This window comes from Equus quagga, chromosome 4, assembly GCF_021613505.1.
Source record: "Equus quagga isolate Etosha38 chromosome 4, UCLA_HA_Equagga_1.0, whole genome shotgun sequence".
Lineage (NCBI taxonomy): Eukaryota > Metazoa > Chordata > Mammalia > Perissodactyla > Equidae > Equus > Equus quagga.
In genome coordinates, this window is record NC_060270.1 from 79,300,073 (window position 1) to 79,326,197 (window position 26,125).

At 36.6% G+C, this 26,125-nt stretch overlaps 1 protein-coding gene across 7 annotated transcripts in view; it reads left to right on the top strand.

Annotated features, from left to right (window-relative positions):
• The first annotated feature begins 4,355 nt into the window (after nt 1-4,355).
• Nucleotides 4,356-26,125, top strand: part of CCNT2 (cyclin T2) — a 37,614-nt gene continuing 15,844 nt past the window's right edge. For 2 of the 7 annotated variants that reach the window (XM_046658634.1, XM_046658637.1), the window contains exons 1-2: nt 4,356-4,525; nt 5,365-5,446. In XM_046658634.1, the coding sequence (XP_046514590.1) occupies nt 4,368-4,525; nt 5,365-5,446 (240 nt within the window). In that variant the 5' untranslated portion in view covers nt 4,356-4,367. The other 5 variants (XM_046658641.1, XM_046658640.1, XM_046658639.1 and 2 more) reach the window with 5 other exon arrangements.

A 26,125-nucleotide genomic window follows, 5' to 3' on the forward strand; every position in this document is an offset into this window, starting at 1 on the left:
CTCCTTTGTTATCTAGCATTGACTCAGTCATGCATCACTTAACAGGGATATGTTCTGATAAACGTGTCGTTAGGCAAATTTGTCACTGTGCAAACATCATAGTGTGTACTTACACAAACCTAGATGGTATAGCCTACTACACACCTAGGCTATATGGTACTAATCTTTTGGTACCACTGTCGAACATTCATTCTGTCATTGACCAAAACATCATTGTGTGGCACATGACTGAACTTCTCCAAAATATACCCCTGAAAAAAATCCCATTACCATCAGATTCCAAAGGACAACCATTCATAGCTATCCAAGTATTTCTCTTCCTTGTATGGTACCCTTCCCTATCTTTTCAATCTCCCCTAAAAAGGAAGCCAGCTCTAATTTAACTCAATTTATATTACCCAATCATAAACCTTAGACCTATGTTCAAGGTAATTAAAATTAACTTAATTAAAATAAATAATCACTTAAATTTGTTTAACTTAAAGAGACCATTCTGAGGATTTTCCCAATCAAAATTGAACAAAAGTGAATTGAAGTTGCCATTTCTGAATATAAAACACTGCTCACAACCTAATAAAAAATTTAAAGTTAATTTTTGAAAAGTCAGTACATGAATAAGTGAGAAGAGTTCAAAAAGATCAAATTCACCCTGTCTCCCAGAAGGAATCAATTTTACCTGTTCTTTTGGTGTGTGTGTTCTTGCAAAGATAGTCTATGATTATACAAGTATTCACATGTACATATTCCTTTGTTCATTTTACCCAAACCATAGCATCTTGCTTTTTTTCCCCTACTTAATACCTTAGTGGTCATTCTACATATAAGTTGCCTTTCTCTGTTTATAATGGTCTATTTTAAGTTGACAAATTTGGACACACTCTCAGAGCTCCACATTTTACTCTCTCCTTCCCCACCACATTTTATGTTGGGTTTTTTTTAGATTTTTTTTTTTCCTGAGGAAGAGTAGCCCTGAGCTAACATCTGTGCCAGTCTTCCTCTACTTTATATGTGGGTCACTGCCACAGCATGGCTGATGAGTGGTGTAGGTCTGCATCTGGGATCCGAACTTACAAACCTGGACCGCCGAAGCAGAGCAAGCCAAACTTAACCACCAGGCCATGGGGCTGGCCCCCATGATTTATATTTTTACGTCACAATTTACATGTTTTTATCTTGTATATCCATTAACAAATTATTTTTGTTACAGTTTTTACTACTCCTCTTTTAATCTTCATGCTAGCTTTATAAGTGATTAACCCACCACCTTTACAACATTAGATTATTCTGATTTTTACTACATATTTACCTTTAGCATTGGGATTTATACTTTTATATGTTTCCCTATTCCTAATTAGTGCCCTTTCATTTCAGCTTAAAGAAGTCCTTTTAACATTTCTTGTAAGGCCGGTCTAGTGGTGATGAACTCCCTTAGCTTCTGTTTTTCTGGAACACTATTTACCTCTCCTTCAATTCTGAAGGACAACTTTGTTAAATAGAGTATTCTTGGTTAGCAGGGTTTTTTTCAACACTTTAACGCCTTCTTCTTTTTAGTAGCTGAATAGTATTTTGTTGCATAGATGTACCATAATCATCCAATCCTCAATTCATGGACAGTCATGATTCCAATATTTTGCAATTATAAACGGCTACTGAGAATACCCTCAAGACATATGATGTTGAACATCTTTTAATATGCTTATTTACCTTCTGTATATCTTCTTTGTGAGATGTCTGTTCAGATCTTTTACCCATTTTTAAATTGTGCTCTTTCTTATTGTTGAGTTTTAAGAGTTCTTTGCATATTTTGGTTACAAGTCCTTTAACTGATATGTGTTTCGCAAAGATTTTCTTGTATTTTCTCTGTCTTAACAGTGTCTTGCAAAACAGAGGTCTTTACTGTTAATTAAGACCAACTTAATTTTTTTCTTTCATGGATCATGCTTTTGGTTTTGTATCTAAAAACCTATCGCCAAACACAAGGTGACCTAGAGTCTCTATGTTATCTTCTAGAAGTTTTATAGTTTTGCATTTTACATTTAGGGCAATGATCCATGTAGTTAATTTTTGTGAAAGGTGTAAGGTCTGTGTCTAGATTGTTTTAGGGTTTTTTTACATATGGATGTCCAGTGGTTCTAGCACCATTTGTTGAAAAACTATCCTTTCTCAATTGAATTGCCTTTGCTTCTTTGTCAAACATCACTTGACTACATTTGTGTGGGTCTATTTCTGAGATCTCTATTCTGTTCCATTGATCTATGTGTCTATTCATTTGCCAATATATGCTGTCTTTGCCAATATATACTGTAGCTTTGAGGTCAGGTAGTGTCAGTCCAATTTCTTTGGTATTGTGTTGGTTATTTTGGGTCTTTTGCTTTCCATATAAACTTTAGAATCAATTTGTTAATATCTACAAAATAACTTGCTAAAATTTGATCGGGATTGCACTGAATCTATAGATCAAGTTGGGAAGAACTGACATCTAACCATATTAAGTATTCTGATCCATGAACCCAAAATATCCTTCCATTTATATCTTCTTTTATTTCCTTCATCAGAGTTCTGTAGTTTTCTACATATTCTGTACATATTTTAGATTCACACCTAAATATTACTTTTTGTAAACAATACTGTATTTTAATTTCAAATTTCAATTGTGCATTGCTGGTATATAGGAAAACAACTGACTCATAAATTAATCTTGTATCTCACAATCCTGTTATAATCACTTATTAGTGCCATTTCTTTTATACGTTGAGATTTTCTACATAAACAATTGTCATCTGTGAACAAAGTTAGTTTTATTTCCTTTTCTTACTGCATTTACCAGGACTTCTAGTACAATATTGAAAGGAATAGTGAGAGGGGACGTCTTGCTTTAGCAGGAAAGCTTCTAGTTTCTCACCATTAAGTATGATGCTAGCTGTAGGGTTTTTACAAGTGTTCTTTAGCAAGGTGTGGAAGTTCCCCTCTATTCCTAATTTGCTTAGAGTTTTTATTATAAATGAGTGTTGGAGTAGACACTTTATAAAGGTTGCTTTAAATCAATCTATCCTGGAACTTCTAAACAGCATAAGATGTGAGGCAAGCAAGGTAGGCAAGAAATGAAGTTATTTAGACATCTCTTCACAATAACTGCCCATTGCAACCAAATCAAAAGCTCAGTACTGTTGTGTAATGGGGACAGGCAGAGCCAAGACACAGGAGCACGCTGACCACAGGAGCCCCTATGATGACAAAAGCCTGGGGCTTTAAACAGGAACTCACGTAAACGTAGTATCTGTTGCCTTTTAAAAGTATGTCTGCCTATACTCTGCAGTCTTTGGCAAACAGCTAAAATTCAAAACTTAGAAACTGCACACACAAGAGGAGTTGGCTCAGAACCAGAGACCCACTCCCCGAGGGGCGTTCTGCGGTGTTTTCTTACAAGGTCAGGAGAAGGGGTTGATCAACAGGTATGTGCGCCTTACTGAATTAAATACTAACGATAAAATTTGTACTCAGTTCCTCTTGCTCTATCTGCTTCTCCTTAACGTTCTCTTTTAAATCATAGCATGGTTTTAAAACACACTACTGATAAGCACTCGAAAGCTAGTTTTAGAAATTCAGCTCTAGTCACTAATTGGACAATCCTAGCAAATAACCTTAAAAAATAAACCCAACGCCTGCGTGGTTGTGAGATTCAAACAAGATAACGTAGGGACAAAAGCACTTAAGCACGGCATAAACGTGGAAGAGTCCTATGCACTCTTCCCCAGGTAGGTCCTTCCCAGAGCCGCCCGTTGGGCGGAGGCTGTTCGTCAAGGACACGAGAGTCGAACGCTACATCACGCGCACCAACGGTAGAGAAAGATGGAAGTTGTGGCGTGGGGCTGCACAAAAGCAAGGTTTTTGTCTTTTTAAAGGGCCGCTAAACGCTCGACCCGAGAACTCGCCGGATATCACAGTCCACACCCAGGCACCATGGCGCAGCCGCCGCCCGCGTCTCTCGGCCCCCGACCCTAGGCCGGCCTCTTCCCTCCTCTCCTCCCCGCCCCTCTGCCCCTCCAATCCTAGGGCCGGCATGCACCGCGCCGACTTTTTCCTTCCGAGCCGACCCCCACCTTCGGCGCCTGCAAATGACAAGCGGCGCGGAGCATTGTGGTCCCGCGCGCGAGAGCGAGGCCGGGGGCAGGAAAAAGAAAGCAAAAGACTAGGGCGAGCCGGTAGGGAGGCCCCCGCGCACGCGCACGGGCGGCGGCGGGGGTGAAAAGGGGCGGTGCGTCATCTACGGCGAGCGGAGTGGGGCGTGGCCGTGCGGCCTTGGCGGGGAGTCCGCGAGCCGGGAGGGGAGGGGGGTGGGTAAGGGAGCGGGCGGAGGAGGAAGTGTCATGGCGTCGGGCCGTGGAGCTTCTTCTCGCTGGTTCTTTACTCGGGAACAGCTGGAGAACACGCCGAGCCGCCGCTGCGGAGTAGAGGCGGATAAAGAGCTCTCGTACCGCCAGCAGGCGGCCAACCTCATCCAGGACATGGGACAACGTCTCAATGTGTATCCTTTCCTGTTCTTGGCCTTCCTCCGCTCACGCCCTGTCCTCCTCACAACTCGCCCGGTCGCTGGGCCTGGTGGCCCGCGAACATGGCGCCGCCACCTCGGCCTGCATGGGCTTCGGCCACGCCGTGAGGGAAGGCAGGCTCAGGCTCGGGCTCGGGAGGCCGCGAGCGGCAGCGGAGGAGAGGAGGAGGAGAGGCGTCCGGGAACGCGGGCTGGGAGGCTGCGTTGTGTAATCTGTTTGGGCCCGCGCGTGGTGGCGGCGGCGGGGACTGGGAGTGCTGCCCAGGCGAGAGGAGAATGTTAGGCATTATCGTAGAAAAGAGGCGGCTGCTTCGACTTCTCTTCCGAGAAGGGGTTAAGAGTAGGAAGGTTAGCGATGCTGAAAGGTCTGAGTGTTTTCCGCAGCCTTTCCCCGCGCCCCTCGCGGGTTTGATGGCGGTTCTCATGTACCTTGGGAGCGCACTGGAGGTCTTTATGTTCTTGGTGTGGTTTTGTATGGGTGTGCGCGCGCGCGTTTCAACTGTTTGATTTTGAGATTAGTCAGTCGTAGCCATTGATAAATCCTTCCTGGGCTCGCTTAATAGCAATATGAGCGTGAAATGCTCAGCAGTTAGCTATTATTACTGTTTATTTAGCGTCGAGCCTTTTCTCTCCCTCCCCACACCCCACCACAGCCCTGCGGGTTTTTTGTTTTTGTTTTGTTTCGTTAACAGTTTTTGGTTTGGTTTTGAGCCGGCGGCGTTGAAAAAGAACTATAGATCGGGAATTTTCCATCAGAATTGTTTTGCAAGTGAGATCTTCTTCTTCTCAGATATTTCCTAAATGATACGTTCCAGCTCTCAGCTTACAATAAACACTGCAATTGTTTATATGCACAGATTTTATATGCACCATTCTTTCACCAAATTCAATAGAAATGTAAGTACTGTTTTATTGTCTGTTTTTGTCTACCACTAAATTTTAAGGTAAATCGATAAGCAGAAACAAGTTAGTTGATCGTTGATTTTATTGTTGGATTTAGTGTTGTAAGTTAACGGTGAAAGCAATATGCATGATAAATGTTTTGCTTCAAATGCAGGGTGATTGATTTTTTGATTGGTGATGACGCGCTGCCAGGCACTGTGTTAGCCTCTGCCAGGTCTTTTGAGCTAAAAGATAAGAAACATTTCTCTACTCAGAATTCTTACATCGGTATTAAGTTTTTCATTTAAATTCATCAAATTGTTTAATAATTTCAAATTAACGTACAGTGTATTTTAGGCAAGCCTAGTCGTTCTGTTGTGTATTTTAATCTTACTCAGCTCATATTTCGAATATTGTGAATCGGGCTTAATTTAATTGCAATATTCTCTTGAAATGACCCTTTAAAAGAGTTAAATGTTCAGAAATATTTCATTTGCTTAAGATGTCAAAAGTTCCTGTTTATGACACATTAGCATTAATTGTCTACTTAAATTTTTAGTGATTCAAATGTCAAATCTTGCTTCAAACACACAATGTCAGAGGTTTGTCTATGTATATGTAGTTTTGAAGTAAAACTTAACCTCGTATACTAAGATACTGATTTTGAACATAACCTGTAAATCTTGACAAATTGAGTAATGGCGTTTAGTTGAAATTTGTTTTTTTAAGTTATGAAAGATGTGACTTTGGTGTCTGTTCTTTTCAGAGTAACATGCATACTGTCTTGCATCTGTTAACAAAGAAAGTCGTGTATTGTTTAGAAATGTTTAACCCCATCTTAAATCTCACTGTATTTTTTGCTCTTTTTATCACAACTGTGTTTAGAATGCAATTCTGAAAGGTGTGTGTAGAAAAATAGACCATGGAAGACTTTATGCTATTTGTGGATTGTCATTAGGACTTTTTTGCTAAGAAAACAGTCTGTGAAAAGGTCCTTAAAATATTCTTTTTTTGGATTGGAAGGAAAAGCTTCGAGGTTTAGATTGATTCCTATTTTAATCTTTTCTGATTATAAGTCTGATTTGATTTATCAGATTGGCATGTAAGTTTATCTTGAACAATATACATTTTGGTCTCTTGCAGTCCTGGTTCCTTCTACTCTTCCTCTTTTAAATCTGTGTGATTCTTGCTCTGTTTCCATCTTCCTAGTTATTTCTTGTGCACAGAACTTAGGTCAGTGATAGTGTTATGGAAGAGAGGAAGCCTTTTTGATAATAACATTTAGATTGAAGGAATTAAATTTTTATTTAAATTGTCTCCAAAGGGAGTGGTGAACTAATGAATACCAATATAAATGTGGCTTTCCTTAAGTAGCCCTTGAAAATGTTGGTCAAATCACAAGTCAAAATAGTTCTGGAAATTCTTTATGTGGGTATAGATGTCCCATTTGCTGAATCAGGCGTACTTTTTTCTATTTCTAGTAAATAGTCTCACCACAAGACTTTTTTGAACCCTCGCTCTTTCATAATTTGTCTCTCTGGCCTGGTTGGTGTACTTTAAAACAAATTACCTTGCTTTCAGGCAAAATTCACAGTTTTGATTTTAAATTGACTAGTGAAGCCCAGGTCACTTGGATTCTGACTTCCACTATTTTATTTAAATGCCGTCATTCAATTAAAAAGCCAGAGTATTAATTTTTAATGCCCTACTTAGTGTCTCATATGTACATGAAAGTAAACCAGCATTTTACATTGAGTCGTTATTAGGACAGTTGAAATCTCATCTTAATTTCTATTTTGAAAAGTAGCATTGCACCCTTCATATCTAGCTTTTGTCTTTTTTACCTTTGCTATTATATCAAAAGAGATTTTAATATTTGTGTTGATGCATTAGCATCAATTGCACAGCCTCACTCTTTTATCTTTTTTCCCCCCCATTCTTTTAGGGTGAAGGGGGTGGTCTCAAATTGAATCTGAGTCACTTTTAAATTCATAGTACCCCACATTGTTGGGAAAATTTTTCTTATAGGGTTATAATGGAATGTCATAGTAAACTTAACAAAAAGCATGAATCTTCACCATAAAATAAACTGAACGCCATTCAGTAAATTAAACCCTAACAAGCTTAAATTTTAAGATGCTAGTGGCAAACTATATCTAGTTTTATAATAAATATCATGCTTTGATCATATTAAAATTTTTTCAATATTTCTCTGGCTTCATTTTATTTCTCACATTGACGAAGGCAAAAAAAAATCTCCTAAAAGTAAAGTGCTGTTATATTTAAGAATAAAGTCAGTGTCCACATGTGTTGGTGACCCAGAAACTGTCTTTTATCATTGGGTTCTATTGTCAGTTTCTTGGAGGGTTGGATCACTATCAGCAGTAAATGACTTTTATACGTAACCTAATTAGATCAGTCTACCCTTTGCTCACTGGATGTAGTGAGGTTCATGTAATTGTGATTAGTAATTAAAGAATGGCTTTGCTGGATCAAGCTCAAGATAAATCTAGTAAAGTATAAAAAGCTCTGGAAGCAACAGTGCCTCCAAGGTATACACTGGAAGAGCATCTTCCCCAATGTCAATCTTAGAATAGATGTTGACCCAGCTTCTCTTAGAAACTGTATTCATTAATTTGGTTAGTCAAGTTTATGATAGATTTGTTTCTTATGTTAATTCCAAGTCTAATAGTTTCTCTTAAAATCAGGTTGTAAAGAGCACACTCTTCTGAGTATTTGTTGGTCATGATCTATTATCATAGTATGTCTCCAACTCACAGGGTCATTTTAATCTTTATTTCCCTCAGTTCCATTGCCTCTCTTTTGAGCTGCAGTGCTTGGAGCTGTTTATAATATGCCAGATTTAAATGTATTATAGTTCCGATTTAAATGTATTGTAGTTCTGTTTAAGGTTCCAAGAGTACACGGTTAGTTAAGGACCGGTTTCGGGACTAATGATTTTAAGGAATGACTGTAATGACTTCTAAGAATGCATCATCCATGTCATAGCTCAGTTTCATTTTATACATTTAAGGTAGATTGGTCAGCTGCTGCACGTAAGCAAATGTGTATGTTTGTGCTAAATTTTGATTACCACTTTTTACTTACAGTCTCAATTAACTTGTAGATGTCATCTGAAAATTTGAGGATGTTCTTTTTGCATTCTTTTCTTCCCCTGTAGAGACTTTAACAATTTATAGGGAGGACATTCTTTCTGTATGCAGAGAAGTGCTCACAATCTCTGTTGTTTGTCTGATAATATAGCACTCTCCCATTATAATTTTTAATAATAGTCCTTGCCGTAGAAATTTATTCAGGACTTTTTTTTTAGATTTTACCCAGTTTACACTAACTGTGTTTATTTATAGTCAAATTACTCATAAAATTGTCATGGACGATTGCCTTTTGTGAAAGAAAACAAACATTTTTGGGGAATTGGTTAGCACTCCCCCCAGAAAGAAACACATTTAAACTAGAAGGTAAGCACTGTAAAGGCAGGGGTTTTTTGTTTATTTTCTTTCTTTTTTTGGCTTTACTCCCTGTTGTGTCACCAGTACCTTACATAGAGTACTCAGTAACTGTTTGTCCGTAGCATCGATCAAATCTTGTTGCTCACAGGTCTGTTGAATGAATCCTTAGACATTTTCCTCTACCTACATCCTCCTCACATAGGTGCACTTAAAATGTTTTCTTTTATTATTGAAAACTAGTATAGGAATATGGTAAATGAAAACAGTAGAAAAAGGGATATGATAAACCTCCCTTGATCCAAGTGTGTAAGCCCTCTGCCCTATAGCATTTGCTGTTAACAGATTTTGTGTACTTTTTCAGAAATATTTTTTGCTTGTGCAAAAATATATGATATGTATATATCTTTTTCAACACAGAAAAGGGTTTTTTCCCCTAACAGTTCTTACATCTAGCACACAGCAGCAATCTGAGAACCTACAGAATTGGACTGGTCCTTGGTGGGGTTAAGTGTGGCTGTTTCTGGGGAAGTAAATTTTAAAATGACACCAGAAGGGATATTAGAGATTGACCCAGTATTTCTCAACCGGGAGCAGTTTTGCCCACCATGGGACATTGGGCACTGTCCAGAGATATTTTTCATTGTCAAATGAGGGGGAAGGCGTGCTACTGGCATCTAATGGTTAGAAGCCAAGGATATTGCTAAATATCCTACAATGCACAGGACAGCCCCCCATAACAAAAAGTTACTGGTCCAAAATGTCATTGGTGCTGAGGTTGAGAAAACCCTAAAGAGTTGAGGGAAGGAGACTGAAGCTGTATCATCTTCACTAGATTAATTTTTAGTGTTTGGTGAATTTAATCTGTTCTAGTAAAAAATGTCTGTCTGTCTGAAATTCCTCGGGACCTTAAGGACAAAGATCACATTTGTAATCTTTTTCTAATTGAGGGCTTTAGGGAAACTATTTTTGGTATTCCTAAAATCTAAAGTTTAATTTGTTAATAAAGGTTGCCTTTCTGTGAAGTACTGTTTCTCTTAGCCTCTATTTTGAGCTCTTTATGAATTTCTCATTATAATATGAGTAAATACCTTCCTGGTTTGCCTTTTAACTTTGTTTTCCGTGGTTTTTTTGACATAAAGTGATTTGGTTAATCATATCTGCTAGTCTTTCATTTTGCTTTATTACCTCTATGCTTATCTGGAGATAAGTGTCCACCTGTATTTATTTACTGATTTCATGGGAAGAGTATCTTGGTTTGGTTGTTTTTCCTTCTTAGGTTTATTTTGGTATGTGGTTCTTAAACATTTGTTTGAGGTTGATGTCCCCTTTCTTAATGCAGATAAGGAAGAATCATAAAGGTCAAATACCTTGTCTGAAGTCACAGAGTGACAGAAGCAAAAATCACACCCAGATCTAGACTCCGTAGCTCATGCAATTATCGCCACTATAAAATCCTCAAGTATTTGTTACTAGAAATCTTTTCGTGTCCCTGAAGTTTTTCACTGAAAGCAGTATGTGTAAAGCTTTTGTGATGTGCCGCTTGTGATTCACCAGCCACCTGGATCAGAATTATCAGGATGCTTGTTAAAAATATACTTTACTGGGCTGTGCCTTAGACCTATGTAATCAGGGTATTTGTAGCAGGACCTGGGATTGTTTACCTTAACAAGCTTCCCAGGTGATGCTCGTGTCTGCCAGAGTTGAAGACCATTGGTTTAAATTTTGCTTTTTCCTCTGTCTCTCTCGGAATCCATTGTTATACTCTGGTCATATTTTATAGGAGTCAAATCAGCATGTGTTTCAATCCTTTACCTTCTAAAGTGCCTTGTGAAATCTGAGTGGTTGTTTATGTTATAGCTCACTTCTACTTCTGCCTTTTCATTTAATGAAGCAATTAATCCAGGAATAATCTTATTCAAAATCCATTAATACTGTGGGGAAATACTGCAGTGCCGTCCAGTAGAACTTTCTGCAGTAATGGACTATTCTGTATCTTTGCTGTTCAAAATGACAGATAACTAACCAAACACCTGTTTCCTGGACTGTAAATTTGAGATTATGAGACTAGATGATTTCTAAATTCCTTTTCAACTATAAGTTGCATGGATGACAATTTATGAAACTCTCACTGTAACAGGCACTTTACTCATCTCAACTAAAGCATTATCCTCCTGAGGAAACAGATGCAGTTACTAAGTGACTTGTCCAAAATCAGAGCACCCGTTACGTGATTGGCATTTGAACCCACGTCCCTTGGCTGATCCTATGCTGTAGTTCTCACTTTTGTCCTACCCTAATATGTTTAAGAAATAGGACACACTAACTATGATGCCAGTGGTTTCTAAGGAGGAGATGAGTAGACAAGTAAACAATGAAAATACTCTCTGGTTTTGATTTGCTTACCTCATTGGATAAAATCCAGTGAAGTCCTCTTTTAAATTAGGCCCCACATTGCTCTTTCAGTCATATATCAGTCTTAGCATTTATGCATTGTGCATCTCTATTTTTCCGTATGGTGCTTTCTCGGTGCTTTCTCGGTGCTTTCCATGTGAGTGTGATGTGTCAGGTTTTAAGACTCAGCTGAAGTTCCACCTCTTCGTAAAGCATTCCCCAAATAACTCCAGTCTTCCACTTCTAAATTTCTATCTCAGATCTTATCTTTTGGGTCCTATTCACATCCTATTGTATTCCATCTGTTTGGAGTCGTTTAGTGTTATAGCATAACTGCATATGTGAGATGAAGGGTTTTCCCCTTTTATTATAAAATAAAACACAAACATATAAAACCACCAAACAGAGTATAGCTTAATGAATTATTATAAGGCAGACAACCTTGTAACCACCACTCAAGTCAAGAAAAAGAACTTTGGTAACTACCCGACAAGTGCCTTCATGTGTCGTCCTGATGTCAACCCCTTCCCTCCCTCTACAAAGTAACCAGTATCCTTGTTATATAGTAATCACTTTCTTCAGTTTCTTTATAGTTTTGTCATCCAACTCTGCGTTCCCAAACACCTCAGTGTAGTCTTGCCCATTATTAAAAATTTTGATATGTCTTTTAAGTCTCTCAGTATACTGGTTTCCCCTCCATCCCTTTCTTTCACTTAAATTTTACCTATTGGAGGACCTAAGGCATTAGACCTGTAGAGTTTCCAACTGTCTGGATCTTGCTGATTTTATACTTATGGTGCAGTTAAATCACTTTCTTTTGGTCTTGTATTCTCTGCAGATTGCCAGTTGGATTCAGAAATTTGATCAGACTCATTTTAGATCAGTTTAGCAAGACTACAGGTGGTGTTATGTTCTTTCATCAAGAGGTACCTAATTTGTCTCTCTTTTTGAGGTGTTAGCAGCTGTTAATATTCAGTGCCTAGATCCTTTCATTGGTGATACTATAATTCTGTCATTTCTTCTTCATTTATTAATTGGGATATTTTTATAATGAAATGCTGTGAATCATCCACTATTTCAACACTCAGTGGTACAGTTCCTATAGACAAGGCAGGATAAATACTTGATGTTTGACCTATATTTACCACCTTTGTTGAGATATAATTCACATACCATGTATTTCACCCATTGAAAGCTTGCAGTTCAATGGTGTTTTCATATATTCACAGTTATGCATCAATTTTAGAAATTTTCATTACCCCAAGAAGAAAAACCACAACCTTTAGCCTTCTCTCCCCATTCTTCCCCCCAGGCTATTCTAGACATTTCCTATAAATGGAGTCATAGAACTTATGGTCCTTTGTGACTGGCCTCCTTCACTTAGCACGTTTTCAAGGTTTATCTGTGTTGTGGCTTGTATTAGTGCTTGATTTATTTTTCTTGCTGAACTACCATGACACCTCATTTTATATATCCATTCATCAGTTGATAGGCATTTGGATTGTTTTCACTTTTTGGTTATTAGATTGCTGGTATGAACATTTACGTTTAAGTTTTTGTGTGGACGTATGTTTTGGTTTCTCTTGGGTATATACCCGGGAGCTGAATTGCTGGACCATATGGTAATTCTATACCCTAATAATCTTGGATGGCTTCTTCACTGTCTGTTATAGCAAGACACTCCAGTTTCGTCTTCTACATTTCCTGCTCCATAGGTGGAACTGGTCATTTCTTTGAGAAACCCTGCCCACTTTTAATAGGAAGTGGTATTTTAAGACCACAACCTAGACACTAGGTATGGTCATTCTTACTACGTTGGTCTTGTTTCTAGGCATCTTCAGTAAACAGAGTTAGGAAATATATAGTACAGTAAATAATATGTTCACTATGTGCATCCATATATTGGATGTTTATTATTCATTTACACATGAAATACGTGTTAGCTGGACTTGTTATATGTTTATTTGAAATATGTATTTGAATACATCAGGAGTTCATTCTGATTTAAGACAGCATTTTTTACTTACTCTCTTTTGTATTACATCTCTGTGACCTTTCTTTCACACCAAAAATTTTAGTTCTCAAGAATGTAGGATGATACAATTTAAATATCTCATAAGTACTTGTTAACTTAATCCCACATTACACAAATAAGTTTCAGAATAACAGTACTACCAGCACCAATATAATTATTGAGAAGAGTTAAATGTTTTTGCTTTGCTCTCCCCTCTCACCCCTGATTTTTAAAAGTTGTACTATATCTACATTATGTTAAATAGCCATTACAAAACTCTCCCTTTTAATCCTCACTTAATCTTAGTTCTGCTAGTAACTATATATTTGTTATTCACTACCAGTGCTTATGTTGAAGTCTCTGTAGTCATTTGAATCATTTGAAGTTCTCTTGAACATCATGGAAACAATGTTCTCTGAGTCTTTACATGTTGATAATAGTTTGTGCTCTTCATACTCAAGGTCAGTTTTGCTGGATATAAATTTCTTGGCTCATGCTTTCTTTTCTTGAGTATCTTAAATATGTAACAACTCTTTTCTGGCATAAAGCATTGCTGGCAGTTTGGGTGGTGATCCAATTTTCTTAAATTTATTTTTGCCTAAATGGCCAGATGATTTTTTTTCCTTTAAAATCATGTATTTTGAGATTGATGGATAGGCCACAAGTCACATAGGACAGCAGATATATATGGGTCTGATGATAACCATCATTCAGACCTTCTCATCAGCAGCACAGTGCAGGGAGCTGCTGGCCCCAAGATGTGGCCTGGTGGGTGAGACAGACCATATTCAGGCCAGGTAGCAAATTGTGCATGCATGTGCTGTGCTCACTCAGAATCCTGGTTTCCTGTACTCTGACCTCTAGTCCAGGCAGAGTAGGAATAGACCTGGCAACAGATGGGGACTAAGAAAACAAAAAAAATAATTCTAGTAATTTTACTACAATGTGTCTTGATGTTGATTGTTCTGGGTTAATATACTTCGGTGTGTGATATCCTCTTTCAATATGTGCTTCCACATCTCTTTTGCTTAGGTTTCATGTTTTGAATCATTTTCTTAATGTCTCTTAGTTTGGAGGTAGGTTACCTTTTTAGTTTCTTGTTGGGTGGTAAAATATACATAAAATTTATCATTTTAACTATTTTTAGGTGTACAGTGGCATTAAGTATATTCACATTGTTGTGCAACCATCACCACCAGCCATCTTCAGAAGATTTTTTCTTCTCAAACTGAAACTGTACTCATTAATCAAACTCCATATTCTCCTCTCCCCCAGCCCCTGGAACCACCATTCTACTCTCTCTGAATTTTACTGTTCTTGGTGTCTCATATAAGTGGAATCATACAGTATTTGTCCTTTTGTGTCTGGCTTATTTTCACTTAATGTCTTCAAGATTCATCCATGTTGTAACATGTGTCAGAATTTCATTCCTTTTTAAGGGTGAATTATATTCCATGGTATGTATGAACCACACTTGGTCGATCCATATATCCATCAATGGACAGTTGGATTCCTTTTACCTTTTGGCTGTTGTGAATAATGCTACTATGAACATAGGTCTACAAATATCTTGCTCAAGTCCTTGCTTTTAGTTGTTTTGGATATGTACCCAGAAGTGGAATTCTGGATCATGTTGTAAGTCTGTGTTTAATTTTTAGAGGAATTACCGTATTATTTTCCACAGAGACAGTACCATCTTACATTCCCACTAGCAAAGCACAAGGGTGTCAGTTTCTCTACATCCACACCAATACTTGCTCTTTTCTGGTTTTCTGATGATAACCATCCTGATGGCTGTGAAGGGGTATTTCATTGTAGTTTTGATTTCTGTTTCTCTTATAACTACTGATGTTGAGCGTCTTTTCATGTGCTTGTTGGCATTTATGTATCTTCTTTGGAGAAATATCTATTCAAGCAAGTCCTTTGTCATTTTTTTAATTAGGGTTTTTTATTGTTAAGTTGTAGGAGTTCTTTGTATATTCTGGATATTAGTTAATCCTGTATCAGGTACATGATTTTAAAATATTTTCTCCCATTTTGTGGGCTGTCTTCACTTTTTTGGTGTACAAAAGTTTTTAATTTTGATGAGGTCCAATTTACCTATTTTTTCTGTGGTTGCTTGCACTTTTGGTGTCATACCTGAGAAATCATTGCCAAATCCAAAGTCATGAAGCTTTTCCTATTTCCAAGAATTTTATAGTTTTAGTTCTTATATTTGGGTCTTTGATCCATGGTGAGTTAATTTTTGTATGTGATGTAAGGTAAGGGTGTGATTTCATTCTTTTGCATGCGGATATCTAGTTTTACCAGTACCATTTGTTGAAAAAAAAATTTTAAGTAATTCTTTATAGTGTGATTTTGTTGCTTTAGGGACAACTGTTCTAATTTTTTGTCATAGTATCTTTATATGACCTAAATACTCTTCTGTTGCTCACTTTTATAACAGATTAGTTTTCCTGAGCTTTAAGATGTGCTTCAGAGTAGTTTTTCTAACTTCACAGAGCTCCCTTTTCTTTTGTATAATATTCAGAAATGTACCAGCTTGCTTTCTGAGGTTTCCTGACTGTGTTTCCCTCTCTCATTTTTATCTTCTCTTTCACTTGTCCCTATCCTGCCAATTTTGTTTTTGTTCCCAGAGGTTTCTCTTCAATATGGAATCCTGGCAGAATGCCTTGGGAGATCATAGAAGTTAGCTTCAACCCTTTAAGCCCCATTCTAGGACTCTTGCATCCACCCTCTTACTTAACTTGGCAAAACTCCTCCCAGATTTAACTGCTGTTCTCAAACTGGCCCATCATGACTTCCAAGCCTGTTAGCTATTTTGAGGTTCTTCTGTTATCAAGTCCAGGCCAAAATGCCCCATTACTTCCCTTCCTTCTTGTTGCTTAGATGCTGATACTGTGTAGGTATTGTGGTTACACAGTAGCCTGTTTTTGTGTTTCGAGAGTTCCTAGGAATGCCTTGTCAAGTGGTTTGGTTATAAATAACCACTGAGTTTTGGTTTTGCTATCCTGTTACCCAAGTGTCAGAATTCTTCAGATGTGAGACATTAAAAGGTTATCCTCAGTCGCTTTAGGAGGTGATATGCTAATTTCTAATCATACTACAATAGACTGTAATCTAAATGTCCTTAATAGATATAAGTCCTTCTGGGAAGATAACAGATGATTTTTTAGGAATAGTTAAAATCACTTGAAGTTCATTTGTTAAGGAGAATGATCCATCTGGGAGAGTTTATTGGTAGACATAAAAAAGCATGTATAATATTCTTGATTTTCTCAAATTGATTCTGAAAAGAAATGTGGAAAGTTTTCCGAAAAGCTTTAATGTTATTTTGAAACATAGGCACTTTATCTGCCTAATTACAGGTATGTTGGCTGATGGAGTGTATTGACTATATATTAGACAAGTCTTTATGAAGCAGCTTTTCCCCCCCAAAATTAGACAATTGTAAAATAGTCAAATAATTTAAACCTTTTCTATGTACACACACCTACGTGTGTGTTTGTCTTGATAGTTCATATGCTTCTATGGTGATTTAGCTTATTTGTTCCAGAACTTAGAAAGCATTTTATACAATTTGGTAAGGTAGTGATTCTAAACTAAGTCTGGTGTGTAGAATAGAGCAGATTGTTACGTTAACAGATATGCATTGAGTGTTTGCATTGGCTAAGACACACACAGCTCTCTGTATAAAGACTGACTTTATGTAACTTATAAACTGACCTTGAAGGCATTTTTTGAACAGCTATTCTGAAGATGTTTTTAGTACATAAAATTAGTTACGGTAACTTTTTTCAGTGAAAATAAAATTAGATCACTGTACATTCTACTATAAACGTGTCTGCTCATGCTAGTGAATGGGGAAAGTGATAGAAACCTTACCACCCTACATTATTTTGGAGCATTAACTTCATATATTATACTTAAGTAAGTTATGGTTCTAGTTATAAAGCTGGCTTATTAAGTACTCTTTATATGATCATATTTAAGAAAATAAATGTAATGTAAAGTTATTCTCTAAGTTGAGTCTGATACAGAAAAGGAAACGAATGCGGACTATAGACGTTCACCTACTGTTCAGTGTCAGAGCTTTTAAATGTTGTAGCTTTAATGGCTTGTGCTTAATGACAGTGTGCTGTGTGTTTACGTGACAGGAGTTATCCCACAAACATTGAGTGCGTGTTATGTGAGAAGCAGTATCCAAAATAGTGTTGTTGTTTTTTTTAAGACATAGTGCTTTCCCTAAGGGGCTAATATTCTAGTGGGAGAGGAGAAAAAAACTTTAGTTGTTTACTTTAAACTTTCTTATGTGGGAATAATTAGGAACAGTATTCAGTTTGAGCCATTTTGTGATGCCTATAAACATTTAATACATTTTAATTAGTTTTACGTAGTTTTAATGAATTTTCTTATCAGCATGTCAGCTATGTGCTTAAACCTGTACTAATATGTATATCTATATAGCCGCTAACTAGAAGTGGTTAATTTCCTGTTTCTTTACTATTTTAACGAGGTTGCTAGAAAAGTTTTAATTACGTTTATGGTTCACGTCTCTCTTTGACAGTGCTGGTTTGGACTATAAACTCTTAAAAGTAATACCAGTTACTAATGGAATGTATAGACATTTTAATATATCAACAAATAAAATTACTATTGTAATTCAATATTAAATTGATGGCTTATTTAGAAGTTGAAAAAATAGGAACAATGGTTCCTTTCTGGTCTAGAATCATAAGACCATGAAAACTGACATAATTCCATGCTTGGAAAAAAAAAATAACTGAGAGAGAGTAGGGAAAGGAAATTCGGAGGATTTGGGGGCAGTCTTGAAATGGTGCAGGGATTCACAGAGGATACCAGATTTTTACAAGCTCCCCACATCCTTAGATAGATACTGTAGATAGTTGGTATTATTCTACCTCAATGCCTAGAGTTTTGGGTGCAGAGTGGAAGTAGCTATTTGAATTAGTGTTATGGTTCATTTTATGTGGACTTAAACAGAATCTCTTCATTTTTGTTAACCAAACAAGCAAATTAATGGTTTTCTGAAATACTTGCATAATTTAATGTAAAAGTTAATCATTTAAGAAATGGATAGTATATACCTTCTGAAAATGAAAACTGATTCTGCTTTTAAATTAACAAATGTGCAGTAAAGTTATACATGGTTCAGGTGAATGTTGTTTACCATTATTCATTGTGCTATTATTTGGCTTTTGGTTTCCTTGAAATTTCCTTTGTTGATCTGTGTACACTGAATATTTAAAAGAGATGTCTTTTAGCTCCTTTTGTTAAACATCTTTATTGAAATATAATATACATACCATAAAATTCACCCATTTACAATGTACAATTCAATGGGTACATTTACAGAGTTGTATAACCATCATCACAGTCTGAATTTATATTTTCATCACCTCAAAAAGAAACCCTATACACATTAGCAGTTGCTCACTGATTTCTCTCCCTCTCACAACCCTGGGCAACCACTAAATTATTCTTTGTCTCTATAAATTTGTCTACTCTGGACATTTCATGTAGATGGAATTATGCAATATGTGGTCTTTCATTTAATGTAATTTTTCCAGGATTCATCTGTGGTATAGTGTAGCATGTATCAGTACTTGATTTCTTTTTATTGCTGAATAACATCCCTTACATTGTGTGGATAAACCTCATTTTATTTATCCATTTATCAGTCAGTGGACATTTGGGTTGTTTCTGCTTTTTGACTTTTATGAATAATGCTGCGGTGAACATTTGTGTACAAGTTTTTTGTGTGGGGACAAGTTTTTATTCCTCTTGGATATATACCTAGGAGTGGAATTGTTGGGTTGTATGGTAACTCTAGACCTCAGTAATCTTGTATAGCTTTTTAAAAACATTTTGAGAAACTACCAAAGTGTTTTCCAAAGTAGCTACACCATTTTTACCTTCCCACAAGCAAAGTATAATGGTTCCAATTTCTCCACATCTTTGTCAACACTTGTCGTTGTCTGTCTTTTTCATCCTAGCCATCTTATTATAGCATCCTAGTGAAAGTAAAGTAGTATCTCATTGTGGTTTTGATTTGTATTTTCAAAATGACTAATGATATTTAGCATCTTTTGATGTGTTTTGGCCTTTTGTGTGTCTTTGGAGAAATGTCTACCCAGATCCTTTTTCCATTTTTTAAATTCTGTTGTCTTTTTATTAGGTTGTAAGACTTCTTTATATGTTCTAGATACCAGTCCCTTATCAGATACATGATTTGCAAATATTTTCTCTAGTTCCATGGGTTCTGTTTCACTTTCTTAATGGTATTTGTAGTACATGTATCCAGTTTATTAGTATTTTTCTTTTGTCACTTTTGCTTTGATGCTGTAGGGAAGGAAGAACACTTCCTCTACCCACTCTAGGTCCTTCTGGCAGGGCTACAAATTAAATTGACATGAGAAGGAATAACAGGAGAAAATCAAACAAAACTTTATAACATGTATACATTGAGAGACACTCAGGTAAACTGAGCAACTCAACAAAATGGCCAAACTGCCAGCTTAAATACCATCTTGAGCTAAAGACAAAGGAGGATGTTGAGGATAGTGGTTTGGGGCTTCAAATGGGAGGAAGGTAATTCACATGGAAATGGAAAAGCAAATGTTAGACAACTGTTTACTGGGCATGTGGCCCAAGAGATGGAATTTCGGTAAGATGGGCTTGTTGGTGCTTTTCTTATCATACCTATTTTACATTATACTATAGTTATCTCATGGTATTAGCTCCTTCCTGGATCAGGCCTTCTATCTCAAATTCTTTTAGGCAATTTGGGGCAAGGCCAAAGTTTTCTTTCAGTCTTTTGTTCTATCAAGGTAAAGAGACACAGTTTGGGGTGGCTGATTCTGATCCCCCCGCAATGTCATATCTAAGAAAGCATTGCCTGATCCAAGGTCATGATGATTTATTTCTGTTTTCTTCTAAGGGTTTTCATAGTTTTGTCTCTTACATTTAGCTCTGTGATCCATTTTGAGTTCGTTTTTGTTTATGGTGTAAAGAAGGGGACTGACTTCATTTTTTTGCGTATGGGTAGTATACAGTAGTCCTAGCACCGTTTGTTGAGAAGACTGTTCCTACCCCAGTGAATTATCTTGGCACTCTTGTTGAGAAATCAATTGACCATAAATGTTAGATGTTTGTTTCTAGACTCTCAGTTCTATTCCACGATCTGTGTCTTTTTTCTGCCAGTACCACATAGTCTTGATTACTGTAGCTTTGTAGTTAAGTTTTGGGTTCAGGAAGTATGTCTTCCAACTTTGTTCTTCTTTTTCAAGATTATTTTGGCTTTCTGGGTCCCTTGCATTTCCAGATGCATCTTAGGCTCAGCTTGTCAGTGTCTGAAAAAAAAGGAACCTGGGATTTTGATAAGTATCGTGTGGATCTATAGACGGAGAATACTGCTGTCTTCACAATATTAAGTTTTCTGTAACATTTGTTCTTATTTATTTAATCATCTGAAGGAAAGTGGACTTTTGTAGGATTTATAAAGAATATTTGAATACCTATGCAATGTTAATGTTCTTGTTTCACCATACTATATGAGTGTTGTAGGCTGGTAAGAGCTGAGTGTATATGGGAGAGTACAGACTTAACTATGAAATGCTAAGTGTACTTTAAACTATAAGTTGATTTTTTTTTTTAATTTTAGAAACAAATTTATAATGGTGAGGTACTCAAATTTTAAAATGCCAGATTGTATTTAAGCATATTAAACATATTTAAATATAATGTAATTACTCTATGGAAATCAAGTTTTATTCTCTTAATCAGTACTGCTTTTCAGCAATGCTGAATACTGATATTTTTCAGTTTTTATTAAGCTCACTCTTTGAAATGTAATTAGATGTCCCAGATAACACCCAGTGTGAAGATTTTTTTAATTCTCAATATAAATTTTCTCGTGTTGCAGTATTACACTCATCCATAATTATATGGGTAGGAAAGCAACTAAAATGCCAAGCTGAGTTAATGACATTTTCTGTAATACTATAATGCCAGTCTTTTCATTGCAGCAAAATAAAATATTTAAACCACATTTTGAGATTGTACTAGAATTTTGGTTTAATTGGTTTGGGCTTGGTGATCTTTTTATTATTAACAAATGGACATTTTGACCTGTTCCTTTTCTTCTTTGCTGGGAGCTGTGCCTCTCTTGTTTTTCCTTATGTCTAAGTTTCTACTCCCTTTTTCCTATTCTAGGAACTTCTTTCTGTGAGTCTTTGCTGAAGTTATTCCATTACTGGTTTTCCTTAACTATATCTTTAGGCAAGTGATTTCCAAATTTTGAGCTATGATACCTAGAACTAACTGAATGTTTATTAATGAAGCCATTTTCAAGGCACAGAAAATAGTTATTGTTGACTTAGTTGAGGGAGGGGTAGTGTTGGACTAGTTAAGAGACGGGAGAAATGGCTTCACCTACCTGTAGGACCTAAAGATGAACTATAAGAACAAAATAGAATGAGCCTGTTGATGATGTCTCAGCAAAGAGAAAGCAGAATTTGGTGAGGAAGATTGGCCCTGAGCTAACGTCTCTTGCCAGTCTTCCTTTTTTTTCTCTCTCCCCAAAGCCCCAGTGCATAGTTGTATATCCTAGTTCTAGGTCATTCTAGTTCTTCTATGTGGGATGCTGCCACAGCATGGCTTGATGAGTGGTCTGGTGTAGGTCCATGCCCAGGATCCAAACCAGCGAACCCTGGGCCACCAAAGTGGAGCAAGCAAACTTAACCGCTTGGCCAGAGGGCCAGCCCTGAAAGCAGACTTTGGAGTCTTGTCTTTGCTTTTGTTAGGGCTTTTTTTGGATTACGAAATTTAAAACTGAAAAGTAATAAGACAGCTATGGCTAGTTCTTAAATACAAATGTACATGCAAGTGTATGCACAAAATTAATTACTAAAAGAATAAAGACAAGGATGATTCATTTGAAACTGACTGTAGACTCGTCTTCAGTGACTTGGAAATTACCCAGGCTTTTTGTTAATTCAGACTTGACCAGCTGTCAAGGTTGAAGCCAGCAATGGAGAGTGAAGAATATCAGCAGTGAGGGCATCTTGAGCAGAAAGGGGAGACAGCGGCCAGGAATGGGCAGGGGGAGAAAAAATGGAGAAGGAAGGGAGTCAGATTAAGAGCTAGAAATGGAAACGTATAAAAGAATAGAAAAGGAGAAAGGGGTGAAAACAGCTGGAGGGCGAAAAGAAGAAAGGAATATGGGTGTAATCATTGAAGTAACATCAAGTATCATAATTTCAGTGTTTGAATCTGCTTAGTTAGGACTACAGTGGAACCTTTAAAGAATTGAGTTTAACCGTGAAAGGAAGAAGGTGAGCAAGAAAGAAGGGAATTTTAAAAAGTGTTACATCATTTGTTAAATTTAAGATTGACACTAACAATATACCATTGTTGTTTAATTTTTCAACATATTAATGATAGTATTGAGTCATATTACTATGGGGCACTATTCTAAGTGCATTACATATATTGATTCATTTAATCCTCACCACAACTGTATAAGCAGATACTATTTCTCCCATTTTACAGATGCAGAAACTGAGCCACAAAGAGAGTAAGTAATTTGCCTAGGCTAGTCAGATAACAGAGCCAGGATTCCACTGAGGCAGTCTGACTACTGTGCTACAGCTGTGTTCATCACCTCTGCCTCCCCCTCTCCATGATTTATATGGTATATTCTTGTAGAAATTTATCTTGTTTTGAGAATGTAATATTCCCTTGAAATAGTTGTACATCTACTAGAGTGAGAAACTCTGAACACTGTTTAAAAATCTATTTTTCTTCCCTTTATTTATAGTAATTAGAGAAAGTTTATTAAACTAGGTACCAGAACACAAAGACGGATAGTGCGTGGTCTCTGTTCCCAGTGGACTGAATCTCAGTTGTAATTGTTTGTTCACTTGAACCAACCAAGTATCTACTCCAATACTGGTATAAATTCTTTGACTTTGAACCAAGTTTACATGTGCTAATGAATGTTTGTTGCCTTGAAAAGCATGCTCACCTTTAAGAGCTACAAACCAACTAGTAATATTGCCATTACTTAAAGCTTTTGGAGTTCTTTTCCTTTTGACAAACCACACAACAGAATCAGCTTTCCATACAAAAAGCAGTAGTACCTAGTTTGATTGCCTTCCTTAGTCATTCTTAAAATTAAAGCTTCACGTGGATATTCACAAAGTATTTATCTAAAAAGGTATTTTGTTTTGTTTTGTTTTTACAGCCCTGATGGAGTAAAATGTTTGCAGGCTGTAGAGGAGGAAATGTGAATGGAGTTAGTGGATTTCACCAGGAACTTTGGAAGAGTGTTGGGTATAATTAGTGTTGCACTGGAGGAGGATGAGAATTGAGCCCTATTTAGAGGGAACAGAAAGACTTCTTTGAGGAGTGTGGGTAAATAAACCAGGAATCTACCCTGAAGATTATTGCTTAGCTCCCTGAATACTTAATTTTTTTAATTATTTCTAGAACTTTAGAATCGTTCACTAGTATGCCTACTTCATTTCCATTGAGACTATCTTTAAGGAGAAAAGCTTGGGGTCTGGAAGTACTTCTTGATATTGAGGCTTGCAAAAAGTCTGAAGAGGATGGAGCTGTGACTGGGAATCCTATGAGATTTTACCGAGAAAAACTCATTGGAGATTTTAAAAGTGCCTGTTAGACAAGTAAGAGAAATTCTGGATCATGTGGAGTTAGGAAGAAAGTTAGAGTATTAATACGTTCAGTCTGATTTGACTTTTGACTTGAGCCTCTATTGCTTTACTCTGATAAATTTGAAAGCTGGCTTAGCCATTCCCCTTCTAGACATGAATGAGATAATAAATGAGAGACCATGGGAAACTGAGAGTATCTTCATTTTATTTAGCTTAGTGTTTCTTGCATTCCTTACCTTGGTATTAGCTCTTAAGTTTTTATTGTGGCATTTGGAATACTTTGAATTTAGTATTGATGCCTTTATGTTTAAATATGGATTATCCACATGTCATTCATTCAGGAAATATATTGAACAGCAGCTGCACAATGCTGGATAATGGGAACATAAATGAATAACTCAGTCTCTGTTTCAAGCTGCTTCTAGACTGATGGGACAGAGAAAATAAACCAGCATACAATATGAGTACAATGACAGAGGAATGCACAGTTTCCTACTGAATAAAATGGGCATTTCATCTGACTTGGGAATTTTACCTTGGGAGGAGGTGATCTTCTGAGTTAAGCCTTTAAATAGAAAAAGAGTTAATCAAACAGACAAAGTAGGTAGCAGTGGTTGGAAATTTTAAGTATGTGGGAAAAGAACTGAGTTAGGAAATAATTATCTACTCTCAGTTACCTTACACTTTCTACCTCTCAAAACACCCCCCCCATGACTGCTATTAAAAGAATATTAACTAATTTGGATGTTGCTTAATTAAATCTGTTGTAAAGAATAACAGTTTACTCTAAATCTATGAAAACTAAGAATAAGTTGCTTTTTTGAGCATTCTCAATTTTTTAAATCTTTTTTTTTTGTTGTAATTTTAATTTTAAAAGATGGAAATAAGTTGAAAGTCCAAGTTGAAATTATTCAGTCCTTTCAAGGTAACATTGTTTCTGGTTGTTTGGAGCCAAACTCACTTAATTTTAGGTCTGTTTTAAAGATTTGTACAGCAGGAAGAGAACTTCTTGAAGTCATTTTTACTCCATTTAACTCATCTGCAAATGCAGTTGGACTAGAGAAAGTCTCTTTCAGATCCAGAATCCAGTAATTAAATTTCATGTCTCAGCAGTGATATTTATAAGTTATTTTAAAAGCTCTCAGAGGAAAGGGTCTACTTTCTGTATATCAGAAATCTTATGTTAACTACCCAAATCATGTAGCATGATTTATGCCTCTTTCTCCCTCTTCCCCCTTGGCATTGTTTCTGTAAAGTGATTGATGACCCCCAAGATATAGTGAGACTCAGATGTTCATCTCTTTAAAAACATTATACCTGAATCTTGACATTTAGAAATTATCTTACTGTGACAAATTTCTTGTATGTTATCTTAGAATGTTATTTGAGTTTGAGGTATGCCTGTTTTCTGAGTCAGCAATTATTTGGTTTATTATTATCTTTTTGGGTAAATATTAGTTCAAAATTGATGTTTCTCTGTCTTTGTAGTGCTATGTTCTTCTATCCCAAGAACATAACTTACTAAATCTTAAAAAAATTGCTAATTTCTTGATCTCCAGTTGGCAGAGTTTCTACTCTACTCGTTTACCTTGCATGTTTATTCCCTGGGTTTTTAGCTACTTTTAATATTGCTGTAGTGAAGTAATAGTTATTAGGTAGCAGTTTCATGTTCAGAAGCCTCTTCTCGTTTTGCCTCAGATCCTTTTGCTGTCTCTTAAGCAAGATTGTGTAGCTCTTAGCCACATGATGAGTCATTGATTAAAAGAACCCTAGAAAATGGCCCAAAAAGAGGGAAAATCTGGGTATACTTTACCCACTTTTCATCTTTAAGCTATGGCTTCATTAGTTTGCTTGAGACTTTTTTTCCTTTAGCTCCACAATGTGCATTAATATTATTTAAACTTTGACTTAGTTAGCTAAAGTGTGAGTCTATTTCCTTTTTCCCTTTAGTATTCTACTTGCAAAACAAGCAACAGAGATTTTAGAAACTAGGGTAACTAGTTTTATTTAATGAATAACTATTAAAACTCTTATATCAATCTTATCATAACCCAGTTTGCAATTCTTACTATTAATATTGCATTCCTTCCTTGCACACCCCCCCCCTTAGAAAGTAGAAGAT